This window comes from Gallus gallus, chromosome 7, assembly GCF_016699485.2.
Source record: "Gallus gallus isolate bGalGal1 chromosome 7, bGalGal1.mat.broiler.GRCg7b, whole genome shotgun sequence".
NCBI classification, from domain to species: domain Eukaryota; kingdom Metazoa; phylum Chordata; class Aves; order Galliformes; family Phasianidae; genus Gallus; species Gallus gallus.
Window position 1 is genome coordinate 27,912,869 of NC_052538.1, and position 22,673 is coordinate 27,935,541.

At 45.8% G+C, this 22,673-nt stretch overlaps 1 protein-coding gene across 2 annotated transcripts in view; it reads right to left on the reverse strand.

Annotated features, from left to right (window-relative positions):
- The window catches only part of ESYT3 (extended synaptotagmin 3), a 36,809-nt gene that overhangs the window by 8,895 nt on the left and 5,241 nt on the right, over positions 1-22,673 (reverse strand). The window contains exons 3-15 of one of the 2 annotated variants that reach the window (XM_040703644.2): positions 22,255-22,294; positions 14,650-14,691; positions 13,699-13,833; positions 13,107-13,183; positions 7,950-8,016; positions 7,222-7,311; positions 6,357-6,412; positions 4,467-4,587; positions 3,324-3,497; positions 2,698-2,780; positions 1,674-1,722; positions 993-1,082; positions 68-130 (exon numbers count right to left, since the gene is read on the reverse strand). In XM_040703644.2, coding sequence (XP_040559578.1) covers positions 68-130; positions 993-1,082; positions 1,674-1,722; positions 2,698-2,780; positions 3,324-3,497; positions 4,467-4,587; positions 6,357-6,412; positions 7,222-7,311; positions 7,950-8,016; positions 13,107-13,183; positions 13,699-13,797 — 969 coding nt within the window. In that variant the 5' untranslated portion in view covers positions 13,798-13,833; positions 14,650-14,691; positions 22,255-22,294. Of the gene's footprint in view, positions 1-67; positions 131-992; positions 1,083-1,673; positions 1,723-2,697; positions 2,781-3,323; positions 3,498-4,466; positions 4,588-6,356; positions 6,413-7,221; positions 7,312-7,949; positions 8,017-13,106; positions 13,184-13,698; positions 13,834-14,649; positions 14,692-18,775; positions 19,082-22,254; positions 22,295-22,673 lie in introns of those variants that run through there. The other variant, XM_422118.8, reaches the window with a different exon arrangement.

A 22,673-nucleotide genomic window follows, 5' to 3' on the forward strand; every position in this document is an offset into this window, starting at 1 on the left:
GTGTTTTTTTTTTTTTTTTTTAAAGGGGGTTGGGAGTGAAGGCTGTCTGCATGTGGTTTGTACTTACTGGAAGGTTGAAAGCGCTGTCCAAGTAGACTATCAGAATTGCTGTAGACAGGCCCTTCTTATCCTGCCAAGGCCAGCAACATAGAACAAAACAAAACACAAAGTAGGTATGATCACTCACCAAGGACAAGGTACAGCACAAGATAAATTCAAAGGAAAGCTTCTGTAAGACAAGTAGCTCTTCACCTTTCTCCTTAAACTTGAAATTTAGAGGAGCACAAGCCAAAACCGTACAGCATGATGGCTTTAAGCAGATCAGTAAGAAAAGGCCCAGGTCTTTGCTATTCATCACACTTAACGACCTTCAGTCCATCTAGTGTACAACTGGTCAGATTCTCCAGCACAGCAAGTCATCTAAGCCCATGCTCAACTCTATACGTTATATTCACTAATCTAGCATCAGCAGAACAAAACCTGGAGATGAATGAATCTCAATGGAACTCGAATACTTTTTGATTAACTATGCAGAAAGCAGTGACCTTGGGAGATGGATCCAAGGAATTCTGCAGACTGAATATAACAGCATTTATATGTTGGCCCTACCAAGTACCAGTGCTGGTATTTGGCTGTGACTGGTACAGGTGTACAGCGCTGGGATCCTGCATAGGTTTTAGATGAAGAGGAAAGGGAAAAATAATCAAAGAAGAGAACGGTGAGATGTCACTCTGCAGTCAGCCAAACAAAGCTTTGCTAATTTAAGTAAAAACGGCTGACAGATCTTAGTTGCTGCTGTATTACCATGGGACCTGAGGCAAGCAAACACCTTCCTCTCCAGGAGAAACCAAAACAACCAAACCACCAACACGTCTACACTGAGTTAGACAAAATAAAGTCCCATGCATTTGCCTGGGGTTCCTAATTTCACATCCTTCTTTGTTGATCACTGGACAGGCATCAAACTATCTGGATCCTTTAAGCATACTCACCTCGTGTAGCTTTTCTTGGTCATTTACTAGTGAAAGCCACTCCAGCTTTAAGTGCAAGTGTCCACTTGTTGTCTTGCTCAAGGGAAACCACTAAGTGGAGACAATAAAAAGCAACTTGAAAACTGAGACAGAATAATTCCAGCCTCTGGGACTTAAATACAATAAACAATATGAATTGTACTTCAAGCTTCTTAACTTGAATTTTTGATATATACATTGCAGAATGTCCATCTACTTGGGAACACGAGCCAGAAGCACTGAGAGCAAGATTCCTACAAACACACAGTGCACATATCTGTAGCAGCAGCAGTATGAGGTAGGCACTCTGTAAGATCTGATTATTTGTTCCCTCAGCAATGAGATTGCTTCACCAAGCTGACCTGTAGCCTCGGAGGAATATTTGATAGACACAGGGTACGTGCTGTTAACACAAGATACCGCACTGCTGGCACAGTGTAAGCTCAGGGCTGTCTGAGGTTGTCAGACTGACTGTAACAACAACTGTAGTGGCTACTTCAAGTTTTCTGAGCAAAGGAAACTTCACAAAAAGAAAACACCGCAGTGCAAGTAAGCAGGGAAGCTTCAAGCACACAGAAACAATGCAGTAGCATACACAGAGCATGAACGAATACATGTAAGTATACCACACAACCGCATTGAAAAACAAGCTGGGATCTTTACCTCGTCAACAGTTTTGTCATTCTTTATATCCAGCAGGCTTATAAGCAAGCTGGAAGACAAAAAGCAAACATTTCAGTGAATGTTTAGGCACGCAGCATACTGTCAATTAGTGGACAAAAGGGGAAAAAAATAAAAGAAAGAAACCACAACTGCTTATTAAAAAGCCACAACCAAATCTGTCCCAAACAGCAACTTCCACACGTTATCTGTTGGCACACAGTGGAACACATGCTTCTACAGCACCTTCTCCCTCTTGAAATGCTTCCAAAACTAAAAATGTAATTTGAATAAACCTTGAGTCCTGCAGCAATCGTCACTTTTAATGGCTTCCAAAGATTTTCTGCAAGAGTCTGAGCCCACCATCCACTTTGATCATAGCTAGTTGCACTAGGAGCTAATCACCTGATGTCAGTATTCAGACAGAGCAAGTAGCCTTCTTCAACATTAAGCTTCCTATGTGAATTAACTGGGTGGTCTACTTCAGAGATTACCACAACTGTGCAAGGCCTGGATTGTTTTCTTTGTTTCTTGGGGTTTTTATTTATTGAAAATCAAATAAATACAAACACAGCAGCAAGTCCTAAGAAGCAAGATCTGATATACTCTGTCAGAAGAAATCATGTCCAACTTTGTCTTCCCCTAAGTGCTATTGTTGTCTATAGAAGATCACTGATGCTGTTCCACTTGAGATAACTATAGCTTACAAAGCAGTGCCCCTCTCCTGTCTGCCATCTGATATGATGAGGGCAGCTTCCCAGCTGCCCATCATTTCATATTTGCATTTTCTGTACGGAAAATGGATAGCAAATGTTGCTGTGAGGATAGTTCTCCATTATAAAACTGTGACAAAACCTGACCAGAACAAAGAGAAAGCATTCAAGTTAGACTGTACTTAACTAGGACTAAAGCTACAGAGGAGAAGTGAAGGACTTAATCTTCAGAACTGTTTTGTCAAATCTGTCGAGCAGACTTGTCAGATCACTGCATCCCTTCGAAGAGCAACGAGAAAGTCTCATTGATTTACCTGCCCATGAAGTCATCTTTATCTGGATCTGCATCATACAAGTCCACTTCTAAGTCCTGACCAAGCACTTCGTGAACAACAAACTGGAGGAGAAGTAGGTATTGATTAAAAATAAAAAGCAACTCACATATGTTCACAGTTCCGTAATGTATGAAGGACATTCCATGCTGTTTTGTGGCTGATCATGTAACAAATACAACTGATTATGATGAGAATATTTTAAAACAAGTTTGCTCGGTTTTGAATTAAAAGTTAAACCCATCAAACCACTATCCCTAAAAAGCATTGCTCACAAAATTAGAAAAAGCTCCAAACATCCCATATACAAAGTATAACCAATTTGGGAGTAGAAGACACTTGCATGATCAGACTGCTGCATTGATTGATATTTAAAGCAATGCTTTGCATCTCCTCCAAACACTCACATGCATAAATCAGATCAACTCTGAATGCCATTTCATGTTTGCAATGTAAATTTGACTTGTTTAAGGGACAGGAATGCCTCATCAATGAAGCAACAAGGAATTCCACCTGCTCCAGTGCAGTCAGGTAAGAGAAGGTCCTCCAAGTACGAGGATGTAAACAGCTGTGCATCCTAGAGATGGAAAGATCAGAAGGTTCAGTACCTCAAATGTCTCATTCCAGATGGGATTAAGATCTCGGGAAATTGTCTTGCTCCGATACTGCACCGTGCCAAGCCGAAGAAGAGCGTATGGGTCAGACTTCCCCCTGATGGCACCAAGGAAATTATCTTTCTGGACAAGGTTTTCAGCTTCTAGCAGATGAACCCTTATTACTCCCTGGATAGGAAAAGATTAAAAAAAAAATCAGTCATGAAAATGTGATATTTGGATAATTATAACATGCTGCCTCCTAAAACTGTTATTTCAGGCAGCAAGGTTAGTCAGCATGATAGGTTTGCAAAGACATGCATTTTGAGGCAGTATGTAATAAAACAATCACTTTTCCTATCATTTACCACAGGGGAGAACTTGCACAGATACACAGTCCCATCCAGATAGCTGGGTAGGAAATAGTCTTCTTAAAATCAGAAACATACAAATACACACAAGATCATACATCACAGTCAAATTGATGGTAGAATCAAGATTGGTTTCCATTGACTGAAGGGAGGAACTAAACAGCCTTTGGTAGGTTATTTTACTGCAGAGTGGCCATTCAAATTCAATTTAGTGATGCAAGTTTGCAACAGGAAGCAGCCCTTTGTCACTCACTAATGTCTTCACTAGTTAATACATCTTAGGTATTCAATAGAAGGAGAAGACCAGAGATGTGGATGTATGCAGTATTTCAGAGATTAGGGTTGGGTTTATTGGTTTGGGATTTTTTCAAAATTCTTTTCTTTAACATACAGATGTCATCCTCTGAGCTCTGTATTTACACCCGTTCACAGAATTACTAAAGAAATTAAGCAGCCTGACACTTATGGCTCATGTATTTACTTTCTCTAATTGAAGACCTGCGGTATTCTAATGAGGCTACTGGTTTAAATTGGTAAACAGTTCAACATCTAAGCAGACTTCTTATGCCACATATAAGCACCCCCCCACTCCTCAAAAATTAAGAGCTATCCCATATTTACTTGTGTATTACTGAAATACTGCCTACAGAAAGCCTACGATCCAGGCTGAAACAGCTGCTGGGAACTGGATGCGCAGTAACCCAACACATGGGTGTACATGCATTTGCTCTACAACAAACGCACGTTCAGGTAGAATAACATCCTTGATGAAAAAAGAAAAACTCACATGTGGGACAGGGAACCTCAACTGGGCAATGCTCATGTTCTTCTTCAGAGGCACCGTGATCCTGTTTGGCAGAACCAGCCGTGCAGCAATGTAATCTTGAATCAGTGAGTCTGACATTACACTGCAGGACAGGGGAAAAAAGAAAAAAAAAGCCAAATCTCTCCAACCAATCATCAGCCAGAATGAAAAATTAAGGCACAGAACCAAACAAAAGTTGAGATTCACTCTCCTGATATATTTTGCATTAAGAAGGGAAATCTCATTTGAAGTAATTGAATGGATCTTTGTTACATTGGAGATCACGCTGTCTGAACTGAGGGTGCTGTCCATCCTGGAGTCTAGGGAACTTTCCAGTCTGATCTAACACTTACTCCTTTTTAGCTTTTCTGTTTAAAATCTTTTATTTGGAATTCCCATGTTTGTACGGCAGGGACAACTGATTCAACCTGCTTCTTCTGAGCAAGGAGTACGTGGCTACCACAGACCTCCAGTACCCTCTGGGTGATTGTGAGAGGACTTGAACCTGCTCCTAAAACTCAGAAGAAGAGAAAGACAACAGTAAGAGGGAAATCTGGCTGCACCAAACATCTGGAAGTCTTTTGTTCCCTCAATAAATCTAGTGCTTGTAAGGCAACTTCTCAGGGGAAGACCACGCAATGGAATTGTTGCAGTTCACAGAAGGAGAAGGATTCAGAGAGAAGGAATGGCCTCTCCCACTCCCAGTGCACAACCGAAAGCCCTTGGCCAGAGCATAGGACTCCCTGACAAAATCCTCCCTGTGGCAAGGTGACAAACTGTCCCTTCTCTTGAGTGTGAAGGTATAGCACCAAACTACACACAGCTTGCATGTGAAGACAAATGCCTGTGTGCAGCATCTTTGGTCTCTTAAGCAGGAGAATAAAGAAAGTGAGAGCTCTCACTCAACCTGCATTTCAGCCTGTTCACAGCAGACATAATTTGTTCATAGCTTTCATGTGCTGTGTTGATGAACAGGCAAGGTTTTCTATGTTCAAATCCCTGTGAGAGAACGAGAGAGTGAAGATCTAGGACACCAAATTTGTACTTAATTATACGAGAGGTTGTAGGCAGGAACACCTACATACCTTCTCTCTGTGAGGATTAAGGAAAGTTGCATTAGAAAAGAACAGATTAATTTCTCTGATAAAAACTGGAGCTCTCAGGGCAAACTTCAGGGCAAAACACCACTCTGGCCTCAAATTAAAAAAAAAAGTGCTTCCTCTCACTCTAAATCAAGTCTTCAGAGATCCTTTATCGCATACACTGGCACCTAAAGCAATCAGCCACTTCCTATGAGTCTGCAAAGCATGAGGTGCAGCGGAAGAAAGCAGAACGTTATTGCCTGCATTCACTTTTACAGAGAGAAAGGCAGTGGCTGATTAACCACTGTGTATTTTGTTTCTGTGTGACACTGAAAAACAAGGAAAAAGCAGAACTCCAATCTGGTGGAGCACATTAAAGCTTACAGTATTGAAAACTGATGAGATTTTCACCCTAGCTGTGCAAGCCTTATTTACAAGGTCAAGCCAAGAGGCACTGGGAATCAGCTGAGTTTCTTGAAGAACCTTAAGGATGAGTAGATCTTTATAAGTAACTGGCACACAGAAACAGAAGAGCTTGTTTTTTCCAAACTACATTGGCCTACTTTCACCCTAATTCCCAAAGTGAAGTGATTAAATCAATTTTGACATGATGCAAGAGCACCCTACTCAGGGTTTGCCAGCCCCACAGCAAGATATGATGATGGCATGTCAGCATAACAACTTCTACATATCACTCTTGAGAATAACTTCCGGTGATTGCTGAAAAAAGCTTTCCCAGTTCCCAAAGGCTTTTCAAAAAGGAATAAAATGAAACAAAACAGACACTCACTTAATCCCTGGGACATCCAGGAGGTTGCTCATGCCTGCCCAGTTGAATTCCAAGTGCTACAACAAAGGCAGAGAAACGATACAGGACCATTAAAAGTTATTTCAGGACAAATGTTGACTTTAAAGGAGAATCAAATGCTTCTAAAACAGAGCTGGATGCTTAAAGGAGGCCATACCTGCACTAGTAAATGATTGTATTTATATATTAAAATCAACAGCTGATAGCAATTCCCTCACCTGTCCTACCTGAAATTAAGGGATCACTGGGGCTTATCCTGCAAGCACAGGAAAACACAGCAGTCAGCCCTCGGCTGTGGCCATTGGCAGATGCCCCAAGGTCATGCATAGTAAATCCAGCAGCTCTCCCTAGACTTTGAAGTTGTTTCCTCACCCTTTCACTTGGAGGTTGGCCTGTGTTCTCAGGCAGAGGGATTTACAAACAACGCAGACTTCGGGAATCTCTTGTTTATTGCATGAAGAGAAATAAAGTTTTTCACGAGTGAAAATAATGCCACTACATATAAAATCCATGACTGGGAGGATTTAAAATACATCTAAAAGCCTATCAAATGGCTCCTGTGCTGTCACCAATGGAAATTCCTTCCCTTCTCAGACAGAAGCAAACAACACTTCAGGCATTACTGCAAGAGAGTGGGACAAACACATTTCCCTCCCCCTGGAATTGAAGATGAGCATTTAGTAATCAGGAATTTGCTGTTCAAACACCTGCAATGCAAGGTATTCAGAGTTATGCAGGCTGGGTTACCAGTGATGGACAGCTCGTGGCATTCACTGCAGGCCAATCCATCCATTAAAACTGTCCAAGAGCCAAGAAGTCTGCAGAGCACATTCCCCTCCTGACTCACCGGTTTCTGCATAAAAAACAAGGTCACTGCTCCAATGAAAGGGGCATCGGTGAGAAGAGGTTCCAGTATCACTCGCAAAGTCCCATACAACTGCAAATACAACAAGGATCAAGGAAATCAAGCAAAGATCAAGGAAAACCCTTTGAAGGTATGCTCAGGGCACAGTTTCAAAACTCAGTTTTTCAATGAAGGAAATATATTTTAAAATCTTGCTTCAAATAACTTCAAATTACTTAGAATTTAACAGCAATAACCTCCTTTCCCCCAGACTATTGTTACTGATACCAGGCCATGTTTTCTAAGTTCACGGAGTCTCTCTGCCACCCTGACTGCCATGTAATGCTGTCCTACTGCTGCTTCTGTAACCTGCCTGTTAGCTTTCAATACTGTAAGAACAGGTTGTTTGTCTAACAGAAAACTCTCTTTTGATGTTCTCTACCAACATGCAGCTCCTCCAAACTCCAGTGGCAGAAGCTGGCCCACGTGAGCTCAATGCTGTAGCACTGAATCTGTTCAAGACTCAGGCTAGGAAGCTTAAAATAATATTTAGGTGCTCTTCAAGGAAGACATTATTTCCTGAGCCAAAATAATTTGGCTCATAATTTCCTGAGCGATCCTGAGCAAGGACATAAAACCATCCCAAGCCAGCTAGCCTCTGGTTTCTTAATCAAGAGACACAGGTGCACCACTGGGACTTGGAAAGGCAACATCAGCAGCACTGCACTCACCTGCACACCTTTCACCCCAAGATTAAACTTCGATATGTCCATGTGAATCTCGCAGTCTCCTACGTAACTGAAAGAAAGTTCTCACATTATTCCACGGTTTGCAATAGTTCAGTGAGCAAATTTGGGCTGTACGGAGTAGAAAGGATAGGAGCTTAGCAATTGCAACATGACACCTCAGGCAGAGAAACTGAAAAGCAATCGAAAAGGTTAAGCACATTAAGCAAGGGTGAGATCCTCACAACAGAAACCCTGCGGTCAGCTAGGACGTTGATTGCCTGCAAAATGTCAAAGCGTTTGACATTTGTATTTCAAGGTTACTTTCTCATTCTTAAGACTGGCGGTTGGTTGGGGCACGCTTGCTGCTAGCAGGGAAACAACTGGCTCACTGGAAATTCAAAGCCATGGCAATAGCCCCTCTTGCTCTCCTGATCCCACAGCACAGTGTTGTGACCCATCCCCTGAGCCATCTTACCATCACCAGTGTGCGCTGGATGTTATACTTCACCCTTGCCCACAGCCAAAAAGCCCATCTGAAGGACACATGCATCACTAAAAATATGGTTTCTTTGAAGCTGTATTAAAAATCAATGACTTAATATGAGATCTTAATCACAGAGAACATAGGGCCTTAAATAAAATGAATGCCAAGTGTGGCACTTTCACAATTTAGAAACCACCTTAAAGTACAAACATCATCTCATGCTAAAAGCAATAGCCACTCCCCTGGGGCAGAACCCACTGATGTGTTGATGCCTCTGGCAGAAAACAATTAAGAGTTACCAAGTTCCCTTCCAGCCCTCTGAGAAGTCGCTCTTTTTGGGTGCAGACACACAAACACACCGCAGGCAAAGCAGAATGGAAGGTAGCACAGCAAGGTGAACGTGCAGTGCTTGCTGCCCCTGTGCATACCTTCAGCCCACAATCAAAGGAAGATTCGGTTTTGCTCTGACCACAGCTACATGGACAAACAGTGCAGTAGTGATCACTAATTCACACTGCAATTTGCACACAGACAGATCAGCTCCACCCACCAAAACATAAAAACCTTGCCAAGAATGCACAACTTGAATTTGTCCCCATTTCTGCAAACAAAGTTCCTAATTTTTTTAGAATCATTTGGCAGAATATAAGAAGTTTATAATGCTCAGATTAAAGCCTTTAATGTTAGAGCATTTCTCATTTCTTCAGTAACCAACCTCACAGGCCATGTCAAAATTAACACAACCTTCCTTACAGGCTAGACATATAACTATGCAAACTTATTTTACCATTTATTAATCTCTACAATTTTGACATTGCCTTACAGTTCATTACATTGGTTACTAACAGAGCTTTGTCAATATAAAGTCTAAATGAGACGCCAAAACGAGTCCCTTGGTTTGCAGTAATTAGCCCAAGAGGATTTCATTCAGCCCTTGCTGGTGTCCAACACAGCAAACAACACTTGTGGTGTCTCATTTTACAATCCTTATGCCTCTCCACTGTCAAAAACTCTTCCCACCCAGTTCTAGATATCTGCCTTCCCTTGTAACACGTCAATACGTGCAATCTTGTTTTCAAGTCTAGATGTCAAAGCTGCCTTTGCCCCTTTTATCAGAGCCCAAGTCTTTAATCACTCTCAGGTCTGCTTCATACAGGCACCACTCCCACACCGGGCTGCCCAGTAGGAAGGATGCTGTCTACTCATTAGTTCTACTCCTCATTTCCAGTTCAAGTTGCTTATGCTTTCATGTGCCCCTCTGCTGTGTAAGCATGCTGCGCTCTCTGCTCTTCTCCCCTAGACAGAGCATGCCTGAGCTGAGCTGCTGGGTTCCAAGTCTTGATGCTCATATGCACATAGAGCTGAGCCCCTTCAGGTAAAAACCCTGACATCCACAGGACCATGCTTTGCCTACCTGTCAGGGGTGGAAAAAGAACTTGTTTCTGTCCTAAATCATATTACTGCACAAGGAGATACGGACAGTAACACCTATGCTATGGATGAGGACTGAAGATAAGCTTGTGGAATTGTGCTTATCCATATCTTGCCTGTATCTGTGTGGAAAAGCTGGGCCCAGAGTGTTTAAAATAGAATCAGTGTGGTTGGCAAAGACCTGCAAGACCACCTAGTCCAACCATCAGTGCATCTCCCCCGTGCCCACTAACCATGTCCCTCAGTGAGATATCTACATGTTTCTTGAACACTTCCAGGGACAGTGACTCCACCACCTTTCTGGGCAGCCCATTCAATGCCTAACCACTCTTTCAGAGGAGAGATTTTTCCCAATATACAGCCTGAGTTGCAACGGTAATCCCACTGGCTGAAGGCAGGGATACCACAAGATGTCCCTGCACTGTTACAATTACTGAGTGTGCTGAGATCTCTAGATGCTACCGGACACAAAGGGTTATTCAACACCGGAGCAGGGCAGAGTGTCCATCCACAACATAACAACACCCTCTATGATGCAGCAGCTCAGCCTTCCCAGTTGTGGCCAACCCAATCAGCACTGCACACAGCGATGAGCCAGCCAGCAAACCAAGCTCACGTGGATTCACTAGTGAGGAAACTCCCACAAAATTACACCTGGCAAACACCAAGGAGTCATGTTACTAACATGCAGACACGTCAGTTCTTTAATGCTCGCTGCAACACAGCAACACTTGTCCGAAACCTAAAAGGGAATTCAGTCACCGCTGTCTCGGCATTGCGAACTACACTGCAGCAGTACCACAGCAATTACTCCATCCTCCCAAGGTGTTACACCAGGACTCAGCTCCGTGGGCATATCCAGCCATTTATATCTCACCTTTGCCCTTAGAGGGAAAATGAGAAAGGAAGCAGGGCCAGGTGAGAATAGAGAGCTCTGCTGTTAGCACTACTCAGAAGACTTCTGTACGCGAAAATGAGGTCGCTGATGTATAACTTCATCCCCATGCACCCTTCACCTGGAAAATAATTAAGACAGAGTGCTTTCACTTCATCAGTGGGAAGTCATGATTTAATTTTAATTATTGAGCCGGGAGCATTGATTAAGAAAAATTGTGATGGCCCCCCATCAAACATTAATTGGGAAGAGAGCAGCAGAAAAGAACTGTCACCAGCAAAACCGGCCACCTGAACAAATACAAATCCATGAGCTAATCTACGGGTGTCTGAGATCACTCATGAGTTGGTCAGACAGAGGGTCACATCCTGCACGTTTCTACATCAGTACAGATAACACTCATCTATCTTGATTGTGAGCGTCCACACCGTTCCTGCTTTTGTTGAGGCTTACTTCTGATCTGAACAGTAGCCACAATGACATGTGGAAGTTCTCATGGGACCTCTTTACACAGAGACATCAGCCCTCTGTGAGCAGCCACAGAGACAAGACTGCACAGACACACGTGCCAGGCAGCTGTGAGTGTAACCAGCCACCCAAACCTGACTCACCAGCACGCAAGGAGAGGTAGTGCCGAGGGCTGCAGCCTCCCACTGGGGCAGCTCAAGTCCATCTCCTCTAACCAGCTCTTCTCCCAGCACCAGCTACATTAGTGCAGACACTCAGAGCTATTCACATAGCTAAGAGAGTCTGTTTTGCAATGGGACTTTGCCTCACTTCAGAAAAGTAGAGGTTGCCCATTTCTTTGATTAAGGAAAGGAGAAGAAAAGAAAGGAAAAATACACCCCAAACTTGTTCCCTTAGCAACCTGGAAAAAAGGAGGTAAATAACCATCGCTGCCCATGGATTTGCTTCTCACCATTCCTGCAAGTGATGCACTACCTCCTGCAGCAACTGTACAACGCACAGCACCTTGCTCACTTGCAGAAAGTGAAGTCAGGATATTAACATAGGAGAAACAGGGTCCTTAGCACAGCCCAGGAGAAGAGTTCCCCACCAGAGAGACAAGGCATGCTGAAGGCTCTTGTGTGAATACACAAAGTACCTGGGTTATCAGATGATAGTTCAGGCTAAATTACTGTCAGAGGAGGAAGTGAGAGGCCAGTGTGGAGATGCTGATGGGTCTGCCAAAAGGACAGGAATGAGGAGGTGGGGGAATCCCTCTGCAGCTCACTGTTAAGGCAGTGAAAATGAGTATGTGGGAGAAGCAGCCTGGAGAAGTAGTTTAATAGAGAACAGTATCTACCTCCCACAGAGCCTTCAAGGCATCAAAACCCTCGATCTCTGTGTGGAAAGCATGATTGATTTGCCACAGGCAAACCTAAAACTGGTCTGACTATTACAAAGAGCACTTTGCAGACTGTGCTGATGTACAACGCGGCTGAAAATGAAGTACACTGTCTTGCAGGGAGAGACAGTGCCCTGCCAAGGCTGGGGATGCTACCATGTCACTGCCATATGAAGCAGCAGCACAGTTCTGAGCAGCTCTGTGCTGCTGCCAAGACAAGCTGCAGTTTCACACTGCTTTTTCTTGGTACTACCATGAAGAAAAGCCATTTATATTGGGTGGCCCAAACACCCACCACAGAACTACAGCAGCATGCAAGTGGTAATTCCCCCACTCATTCCATTCTCTGGGCAAAACCAGAGGAGGGCTGAGCTCTGCTCAATGTCAACAAAACACACGAGCTTATTCAAATCAGCCTGGAAGGAATCAACAAATATTTTATCTATTTTGTTGTTGTTGTTAATAGAGTTAGAGACAGTTTTCTGCTAAAGAACAGCTTTAATAATAATAATAAAAAAGCAAATTCACTGGCTGGCACACGCACATAGTGATGAAAACAAGAGGATTAATCTAGGGGAAAGCATTAAAAAATAAACAGTGTGAGTAGTTCTGCAAGAACTGGAGAGGTTGGACTGAAGACAAACTGCATGGGTGCAACTGACAGAAATGCAGTTCCAAGACTTGGCTTCTTTCTGCTGTGAATGGAAAAACCAAAGGACACAACTCTACGTTCATGGCAGCAGTGGTAGGTCAGCACAGGTAACACCTGTATCTGTGCAGGTGATAGCACGCTCTGACTTAAAGGCTAATGCACAACATCTCACTTCTGCAAATAACATCCAACTGGGGACTGATTCACTCATATTACTCTCGGCTGATGTAAGACAAGCAACTCCACTTCACGCTGACATTAGAGAACCATGTGTCCCGTCCAGCATGACAAACCACACACAGGTACCTGATGGACAGTGAATTAAGACATAATCAATGATGCAATGTTACCATATCTGCAGGTCTAGGATAACTTGTCTTCTATCAATTTCTTTGGTGTAGACTTTTACTCCGTTGATTCTAGGGCACTGAAAAAAAGACAGATGAGATATGACACAATTTTTATCTATTAGGTGAAGTCCAAGTGAAGAGTCCTACCCACTTAGTTCACCTACAGTAGTTTTCACTAAAGATTTTGAAGAACTGCATGTAAAGCATGAGTAAAGCACACAAGTTTTTGTCTTAAAGACCTAATGTGAACAGCCCCCAGATATAGGGCTGGCTGCTACAAGCCCTAGGACACACTGAAAATTCCTTCTGTAAGAAATGCAGACACGTGCCCCTTTTTCGTATTTCCAGTTGCATGATACTGACAGATAGTGACAAGAGATATATGTGTCTCCTCTACCATCTTTCTTTCACTGTGAAGATGCTCAAGTCAACATGAGGAAGGACAAAGGAGGTAGCAGTACTGTAACAATGCCACTCATTAAATGCACAGAGCTATTGAAGAGCTGAAGGTCAGAGTCCTAAACAAATGCTCTCCCCTTTTCATCCATTTTTTTTTTACAGAAACTGAAGTGTTGCAAAGCATTCACACTACCTTCTCTCCAAACTGGATCTTGGTAAAGGTGCACGTCTTCAGATGTACGCTCTTTGCTCTAATTTTTGGTTCCAAAACTTCTTTAAATGTTTTTTCCATGATTGTCCCAAAGTATGGCCAAGCCTGTTCAAGGACCTACAGAATGGCAAAAGCAAAACATCTTATGTAAAGTGTCATCCGTATATCTTTAGTTGAGAAATAGATGCAGATGACAGAACACCTGGCTACTAATGCATGCCTGCTCTCATCAAATATGAAGTCACATGGGTGCTCTTAAGCCACGCTTAATGGAAAGATTCATCCCAGTTCCTCAGAAAAGGAAATTGCTTTAGGAAGTGAATACTGAGTTTTCAACCCTATGGAGTCTGTTGACTGCCTCTAACCACATCAGCTGAGCCAGCAAAGCCCAGGGTTAAAGTTTCTAAAGCACAGCAGTCTCTAATTACTGGGAAGTGTCACAAAGCTCCCTGGAGGTTTCTTTGGAGAGGAGAGAGGTGAGCTTTTACTTCAAAAGAGTTTCTCAAACAAAAACAAGATAGCTACTAAGTTGTAAGTTGAGCTGTTTTGCTCTGTATTCCAGAGCCCAGTTCCAGTGGGAGCTCCCATTTCCACCTGCTCAGGGAACATCGCTGGCAAAAGGAAATAAATACTACTGCTTTAGGTAAGATAACAATACAGCCATGTGTACACATGTGCATGTGCAATTTTGGTTTTAGAATCTTAGGATGAAGTGGTGTGGTCAAATTCATCACATCTACATCAGCCAGGCGCACACATCTGGCTCTCACCAAGACCTGCGACAACCCTAGAAGCTCAAAAACTCAAATACAGGCACTGCTGTGACTGAACCTTATTGTAGTTGTAATTTACTAATTTTCTCAGGCTTAGAGTTCGTGCTGGGATTCAGCTCAGAGCACACAGCCTCACAGACCAGAGTTCAGAGCTCCTCACCTTGTTCAGCCACTCCACTCGCTCAACATCAGGGAAATGGACCTGGAGGCGGAGAAAAATAAAGTGAATGCCACATGCAGTCTGGTTTGGTATACTGTGTCACATGCCAAAGATACCACAGTGTGGTAATCTGAGGTCCCTCAGCTCTCATACATACAACTTTTATAATTTACTGTCTCCTTGAAAAACTACTGAATTGTAAAAGGCAAAAGCAGACAGGTGCGTTGATGTACCAGTACGCCTCTGGGCATGTTTATGTGATTAAAGCAAGTGTCATATCCTGTTCCTCATGAAGCAGCATTAGATTTCTCACCATGCAATGGGAAGCCACAAGAACCTGCTTCCCTTCAAGACAATGAGATGTGCGGGCTCTGTTTCCTACATGGGCTCACCCTAATCAGGACACCTGTCTGGGAAATTCAATCGGCATCCAATTTGAAAACATCATGAGCAAAGATCCACAACTGCCCTACCACGATCCCACCCTTCTGGATGTAGTATTTTCTGCCAGTGCTGCAGGCTGATGGCTATTGCAGGAGGGAAGGACAGGTTGGCAGCTTCTCAGCTCTACAGACACACTCCAACAGAAAGGGACTCCCTACACTATCATCTATCATGATGCAGTAATTGGGCAGGACAACACATTACCTCCATATACAAGAGCTGTGAGCTACATTCTTCAGTCAAGGGCTTTTTGTGTAATTTAGCAGCAGAGGTGTTTGGATGAAACAGCAGATGTTTGCAGATAATGACAGGACAAGGAGAAATGGTTTTAAACTAACGGAGGCCAGATGAAGCTTTAGATATTAGGAGGAAATTCTTCACTCAGGGTGAAAAGGAGCTGTGGGTGCCCCATCCCTGGAGGTGCTCAAGGTTGGGTTGGATGGAGTCCTGGGCAGCCTGAGATGGTGGGGGGCAACCAGCCCACAGCAGGGGAGTGGGACTGGGTAGGCTTTACTGTCCCCTCCAACCCAACCATTCTGTGATTCCATGATAGGATTTTATGAACTGACAGTGGTTTGCCTTTTTTCTGGCCTGATGTGTGATTTCAGAACCTGTTTCCCCTGCTCAAATAATGTCCCAAATGATCTCCAATTATTATACTTAAAAATCAAAGTGATACTGGCACATTGTCTATAAGCAACTTTCTTTGATGCTCTGAACAGCAACTTTTCCATCAAACAAGATGCAAGCTCACTGAAATGTCAGCCTACCCAGCTTTATTTGCATGACAAAGTGAGAATATTGCACCAGAAGGGACAATCGATACTGATAAAGCGCAGCTGACATTTCACAAGGAGGGTGATGTGAATCCAGGGACCTCCGCTTCACCTGCCAGCCCTCCATCTCCCACCAGATGGCCCTGTGCCAGTACACACAAATACGGGGTGGCCCAAAGGCAGCTGGTCCCCCCAACTCCAATGCACTGATAAGCCCCACAGTGTTCTGCAGCATCTGCAGGACTGTCCTGGATCAGTCAACGGCAGAGTAAAGCAGGGATGGAAGTGGTGTGGCAAACCATCCTTCAAATGGCCTTCCTGACAGAAGAGGGGATGTGGCCCAAAAGGAAGAACAGACCAGGACCCAGGGCACCACTTATGCCTTCAGATCCCAACAAGGAAGTCACAACCCACCTGTGAGACCCATCACTACTAAATGGAGTACAATACAAACCCCTAAACTTCGCTAGAATTATTCACTAGAGCCAAAGCTACCAGAGGTGCAGCTGTAAAACGTATCCAAGAAGTGAGGCCAGTGGCCATCAGGCTGGAGCAGTACCCAGGAGCACCAACCATGAGATGGAAGTTCCAGCTGGACCCACCTTAAGATAGAGCAAAACAAAAGTAACTGTTTGAGCTATGGACATCTAAACTGAACAGCCCAGGGCAAACCCCAAACAGCAGCCACCATGAGTCACACACCCGTGCCACACCTCGGATCATTGATGATCTTTAAGGTCTCCCCCAGCCAAGGCTATTCTATGGTTCTATGATCCCGGTCACGTTCCCAAGTTTGCCATGGGTACAGCAGGGATAAGAGAAGCACAAAGTACTTCTTGCTAAGCCCAGAACCAGCCAAGAGCTGCCAAGTTCACATGGTCCCAAAATAAGCCTTACTCCATAGCCTTGAGCAAGTCATACTATCAAAAATCACTTTTCCTCACCTAGAGAAGCAGGCGTGCTTCTTGCCAATATTTCAGGAATGCTTCAAAAATTACTTAGCATTTAAAAAGAGCTTTGAAGATCAAAAATAGGAGGTGAGGGCCGATTACCAGCAAGTAAGAGAAGTGTAGGTTTCTGCAAGGCTCCACCTTGCCCTGGAGCAGGCCACACCAAAGATCACAGCAGTAGCAAAACCCATAGAAGACATAACAGCACCATTCTTTACCTCTAATACCAACCTCTTCTCACACAAGGGGTTTGACATCTCAGCGTATTGGGACCAGACTGCTCAACACAAGCCAATTTCCAGCCTGATTTCCACAGCCTGCCCACGTAAGCTGTCTAGCACAGGAATGCCTCCACTCCAAACTTCCCATCTGCTTTCAGCCAAGGTACTGGTGCTGGAAGATAACCCTGCAAATTCCCTGGAACAGATGGTTGAGTAGATGAGGGAAACCCTCCTCATGTCCCCTCCAGAGAGAAGGCTGTGATACAAACACATCTCCTAAAAATTGATCCCAGTGCTGCACAGAGCTCAAGCTTGCACTGCTCTCGCAGAGTACAGTTTTTAACCAAGTGGAATCATAGAGTCACAGAGTCGTTTGAGTTGAAGGGACCTTTAAAGGCCATCTGGTCCAACCCCCCTGCAATGAGCAGGCACACCTACAGCTCCATCAGGTGCTCGGAGCCCTGTCCAGCCTCACCGTGGGTGTCTCCATGGACAGAGCATCCACCACATCTCTGGAATCAATGACCGGTCTTAACTCCTCCCCGAACGGATCATCCTCACCGTACAATGGGGCACCTGAAGGGACAGCTATTTACCCATCCCGTCCCCTAAGACGCTGCCGTCGTTCCACACCAGCAGTGCCTTTCCTAAAATTACACTGCAGCTCCAACCTGCGCTCCCACCTGAGTTTTATTCCTGCTCCCACCTCTGCACGTCAGGAGAGAAGAACAGAAGGGACGTTTTTAGAGCTGTTACAATTGAATGCTGGAGGGCAAAAATGAAAGATTGAAAAAAAAAAAATAAGATGACACCGCAGACAATGAGCTGAATAGGCAGCAGGTGAGGAACAGCCCTCAGGACTGGCACAGGGGAAAAGAAGCAGAAAATCGAACCGAGGAAGGGAATAGAAGGAAAATTGAAAGGGAGGTTTAAAAAAAGCACCGAGTTTAAGCACGCTATGCAAGCAAACGCCAACTGATGCTCAGCAGAACTTACCGGCGATGCAAAGCAAAAGGAGGAGATGTGGCAACGCTGATAAACGCTAAAACCAACACACTGCACTCTGCTCCTCCGGGGGGGTTTAAGCACTGTGGATGCGAACGTGCAGAGCCTTCATGCGGGACGCCCTCCTGTGCCCGGTGGGAGACAGCCCGTGCTGGGAGCGTGGGGGGGCTCAGCTGGGAGCTCCATCCCACGGCCACGCAGCTGCCGGCCGCAGGAAGGCGCTCCGAGGGCTGCAGGCTGCGCGGAGCGCTTCGCTGACCGTCAGTGCCTCCACGGAGGGCTCCCGACAGATAGGGCTCTTTGATACTCTCTCCCTGTTACCCTATCAGTCCCCGGCACGGAAAGCACTGCCAGACTGCCACATTCCCTCACCTTAAAGCCTAGGATGGCAGGCAACGAGGAGCAAGCAGGGGTTGCTTCTCCGCACCAGAAGAGAGGCAGAGCGCATCGTGCTCATACATACACGTATTACTTCTTGTCAAATAGCAGTAGAGAGAAAAGGAGTAAACTTTCTGGATGCCAATATCTAAAGCATCTCCTAAGCTACGACAGCCCAAAAAGCGCATCTTCGGAGGAAGATTTCCCCAGGATACTACACGAGCGCTACGCCCGTCCCTCGGACCGCACAACTTCCAGCTCAGCGCTCCCTTTTCCCAGCGGGACTCAGAACCACGCGACGTTCCCGGCCGCTCTGAGCCCCCCCTTCCCTCCCTCCGCCCGCCCCGCTCACCCATGCCGGCAGGTGCCGGGCGGCCAGGCCCCGCCGCACCGCTTCCCTCTCGTCCTCCAGCAGCACCGAGGCGGCCGCCAGCCGCTCGCGCTTCCCCCGCCGGTTGCGCGCCCAGCCCAGAGCCAGCGCCAGCCCCAGCAGCAGCCAGCTGCCGCTCAGCCCCAGGTACCCCGCCAGGTACACGGGGCCGAGCCACAGCAGCGCCCGGCCGGCGGACGAGAGCAGCGCCCGCTGCGGGGCGGCTGGGCGGGAGGCGGCGGGATCCATGGCTGAGCCCCGGCTCCGCGGGGTCCCTCGGCCGACTGCGGCGGTCCCGCGGCGAAGCGGCGGCTGCCCCCGCCCGGCGGGAGGCGCGTCCCGTGCCGCCGGGTGCCCGCCCGGCCCCCGCGGAGCGCCGCGGGGAGAGCCGCGTTGTGCCGCCCCCTTGCGGGCGCCCCGCACGGCCGCCCCGAGCCGTCACCGCCGTCCTCTTCCCCCCCATCGGCGTAACCGCGCCGCCGCCGGCCGCTCCGTCCGGGAGGCGGCGGTGCGGCAGAGGGACCTGTTGGTTCTGACCACCTGCGGCTGGGAAGGGGGCAGAGCGCTCCGTGCTCCCGCTCTTTTCGCCTTGTTGGAGATGCTGGGAGGGGTGCCGCCTTTTTAAATACTGAGAATTACGCGTTAGGGAACGCGGTGTTATTTGGGAACCATCCAGCAGCGTTGCGGATGCTTTTAGTTTCAGGAATAGCGACGCTGTGTCTTTCTGCACAGGCTCCAGGAGACACTGTAACTGTACAGATCCACATTGTGCTTCCCACTGCCATTTTCCCCTGTCAGGCAGAGGCTCCTCTTTGTTCAGCAGACGAGCCGAGAACATCAGCGAACGGTGCCAGCTTCTATTGTGGCTCCTTTTTCACAGCGGCTGCACAAGGCAACAAAGGAGGAGGCAGACGCAAACCTCCGAGAAAAGGAAGCTGACCGTGACAGGGAAGAACGAGGTTCAGCCCCCATAGGATTTGTTAATGACGGGTCAGTTACAACTCAAACAGCACTGCAAGCGATCCTCGTTTGTGCCTTACTCGTTGCACATGGCCCATCTCTGATGGAAATCGGTTCAGGCAGCCGAAAAAATCGGGCTTCAAATGCCTCGCATTGGACACAATGACGTGTGGCGTCTGCTGGTGCCAGGTACGTTCAGGAACAACCCCCTCATTTCTCCCTCTGCAACGTGAGGGGGAACGCGTTCCTCCCGGGGGTGCTGCAAAGCCAAATCAGAACAAACAAGTACTCTGTGCAGCGGGGCAGCAAAGCCCGGCAACTCGGAGAGGCTGCAAGGCGGACGCTATCAGCAGGTTCAGAATGGGAGCTGGGAATATTCAGCCCCAACCCAGCTACAAGCAGTCGAGGTGCACCTACAGGTGGCAGCTTTACGAGTCTGAAAAACATACTGGCCAATTTCATAGATTATGGTGGTGAGGTTTTTTTCCTTATTCTTCACCCAGTTGATCACAAAAAGAACCCATGTTCAAATTGAAGCATAAATAAGAGAACTCTCTGTACAAATGAAAAGAGCATTTGCAGTCCTGCAATGCAGCCAGCAGCTGCTGCTTTGCGAAGGAGATGCTTCGGTGAAAGCAGAACTCCATGTCCTATCCCTCCAAAGAATAACTGCTTCCTTCTGTTTTCTTAAGGAAATACTGAATCACCATCCAAGAGGCCAAGACCTATCCATTTCCTATTGGGGAAAACATGACCCAGACTGTAGGCAGATTGCTTCCACGCACCATATTTTGGAGCCACTTGAAGGTGGTCTCATTCTCGATCACAAGGAAACTTCACAGTGTCTCTCTCAGTGTTTGAAGGACATTCAGTAAGGTAATGACCCAAAGCTTTGCCCTGGCACGTGTGGCTTCACCTCTGGTATAACCTGACTATCACACCGTAGTGCATTAGAGCTGTGATGAAAGCATAGGTGGTAGCAGAACGTGACACAGCTCTTACAGAAACTGCAGGCCTTTCAAAGTGGGGAGTTATGAGAAACCACCGCCGATGCCTTTTCTTTTAGCTGTGGAGATCATGTAAAGGAATTCATCCCAAATATCCATTTAACCGCATAGTAATGCAATATCAAAGGGTTTAATGAAGATGACTTTCTAACTTCCTTGTCTCTACGGCGCTTGTGACCAATGTGGAAATCCCCACATTAACACTACTACTTGAGGTGAGCTGTCTTCTCTCTACGCACCCACAGCGAAATAGAAAGCACTTATTTAAGGGTAAAAGCTTGCCCCCTGCATGAACAGAATTACTTCTATATCAAGACCTGATTAAAGCATTTGTCCTCTTTGGCACTCCATGCCATATGACAAGGAGTTACTGCTCAGTTTCCTCTGAGTTCACACTCTCCATCCATGCACTGTTCACCCCGTCGAGCAAAACCAACATCCCAGAGCAGAGGGCAAACCCCTTATATCTACTCCTAGTGAGCCTGGAGAGCATTTCCCAACAGCTGTAGTTGGGAATATGTGCAAAGCGGTGCTGGGATCGCCTGACACTGACTTCTAAGGTCTGCTTCATTGTGCTTTCTCCCTCATGCTCTGCTTTGTCTGCCTGGTTCATGGCTTCCCTCTCTGCTTAGGGATAACAGAGAAGCACTGAACAGCTGCTACTTTCTGCAATATGGTGAAATAAGTAAGAGCAATTCAGCTCACACAGCCACTTGCTCTTGCTACAGAGGGGCCACTAATACGAGGGCAGAGCAGAGGGATGCAGGGCAAGCACCACTGGAGGTAAAAGGGTGGTGTGGCACAGTGTTCTTGTCCTTCCTACCAGCAAACCCCACGCTGCTCTGACATTAAGAGACACAGCAGATATCTGGGTTAGCAGAATTTGGAGAAAAGCTATGCCTTTTATACACAAACCATATATATACATACACATACTATACATATATATATGTATATGTATATGTATATATACACACATACATACTACATATATACATACGTATATACACTGCACAGATGAACAAGTGAAATAATAGAAAGCACAGTCGTGGTAGGAGAGAAAAAATAAACTTCCATTAAAGAGAAGACAGCGTTTTCCAGTGTTTCCAGAGATGGCCTGCAAGCTGGAGCTGTCACTTTCCTGGCTCTAGGGACAAGACACACCATTTTCCTGGCTCTAGGGACGACTCTGATCTACTCACACGACACACCAGCGCACCCCTGCTGCCACTGAGGAGCCCACACCGACCCGTAAGCAGCTGCTGCCACCTGCTGAACACAACAGCTTTTACTTCAGGGAGAAAGGCTATGGAGAACAGAGCAGGAGCTATCTGAGAGCAGTAACGATCTGTCTGCCCATGACAGACCTGCGGATGTCGTCACAAGGCAGCTTTGCATCCCAATATTAACGTTAGTGCACAAAGCAGATTTGGAAGGCAATTGACAGTCTAGATGGAATGAAAGTAATTTATCAAATTAAAAGTCTGTACTTACTGAAGCTTGACTGTATTTCACATGCAGAATCAGCAGAGATCTGAAAGAAGCCAGAGGAGCCTCAGTTTACTTTCAGACATCTTTGCAGAGTACCACTTCTATTAGTGCAGCAGACACTGTAACCTCAGAAGCACAGCCTGTTAAATATACTCTCTCTTTTAAATTTCTCCACTGTCATGGATTTATTCCTTTTTTTCCCTCCTGTTTGAACAATTGTACCTGCAATAGGATAGGTATGGGCTACTGACACACATTAGGCTGTGAAAATTGTCCTTCAAGTGCATGATGAAGTTACTGAACAACCCTATTAATAACGTATAGCTTAGTCTGCAATCGGTAGAACTTACATTTCGCTGTATTTCAAGTGCTTAAAGGCCTTGACTGAGCTCACAGAAACCCCCCCCTTTAAGGAATTAGAG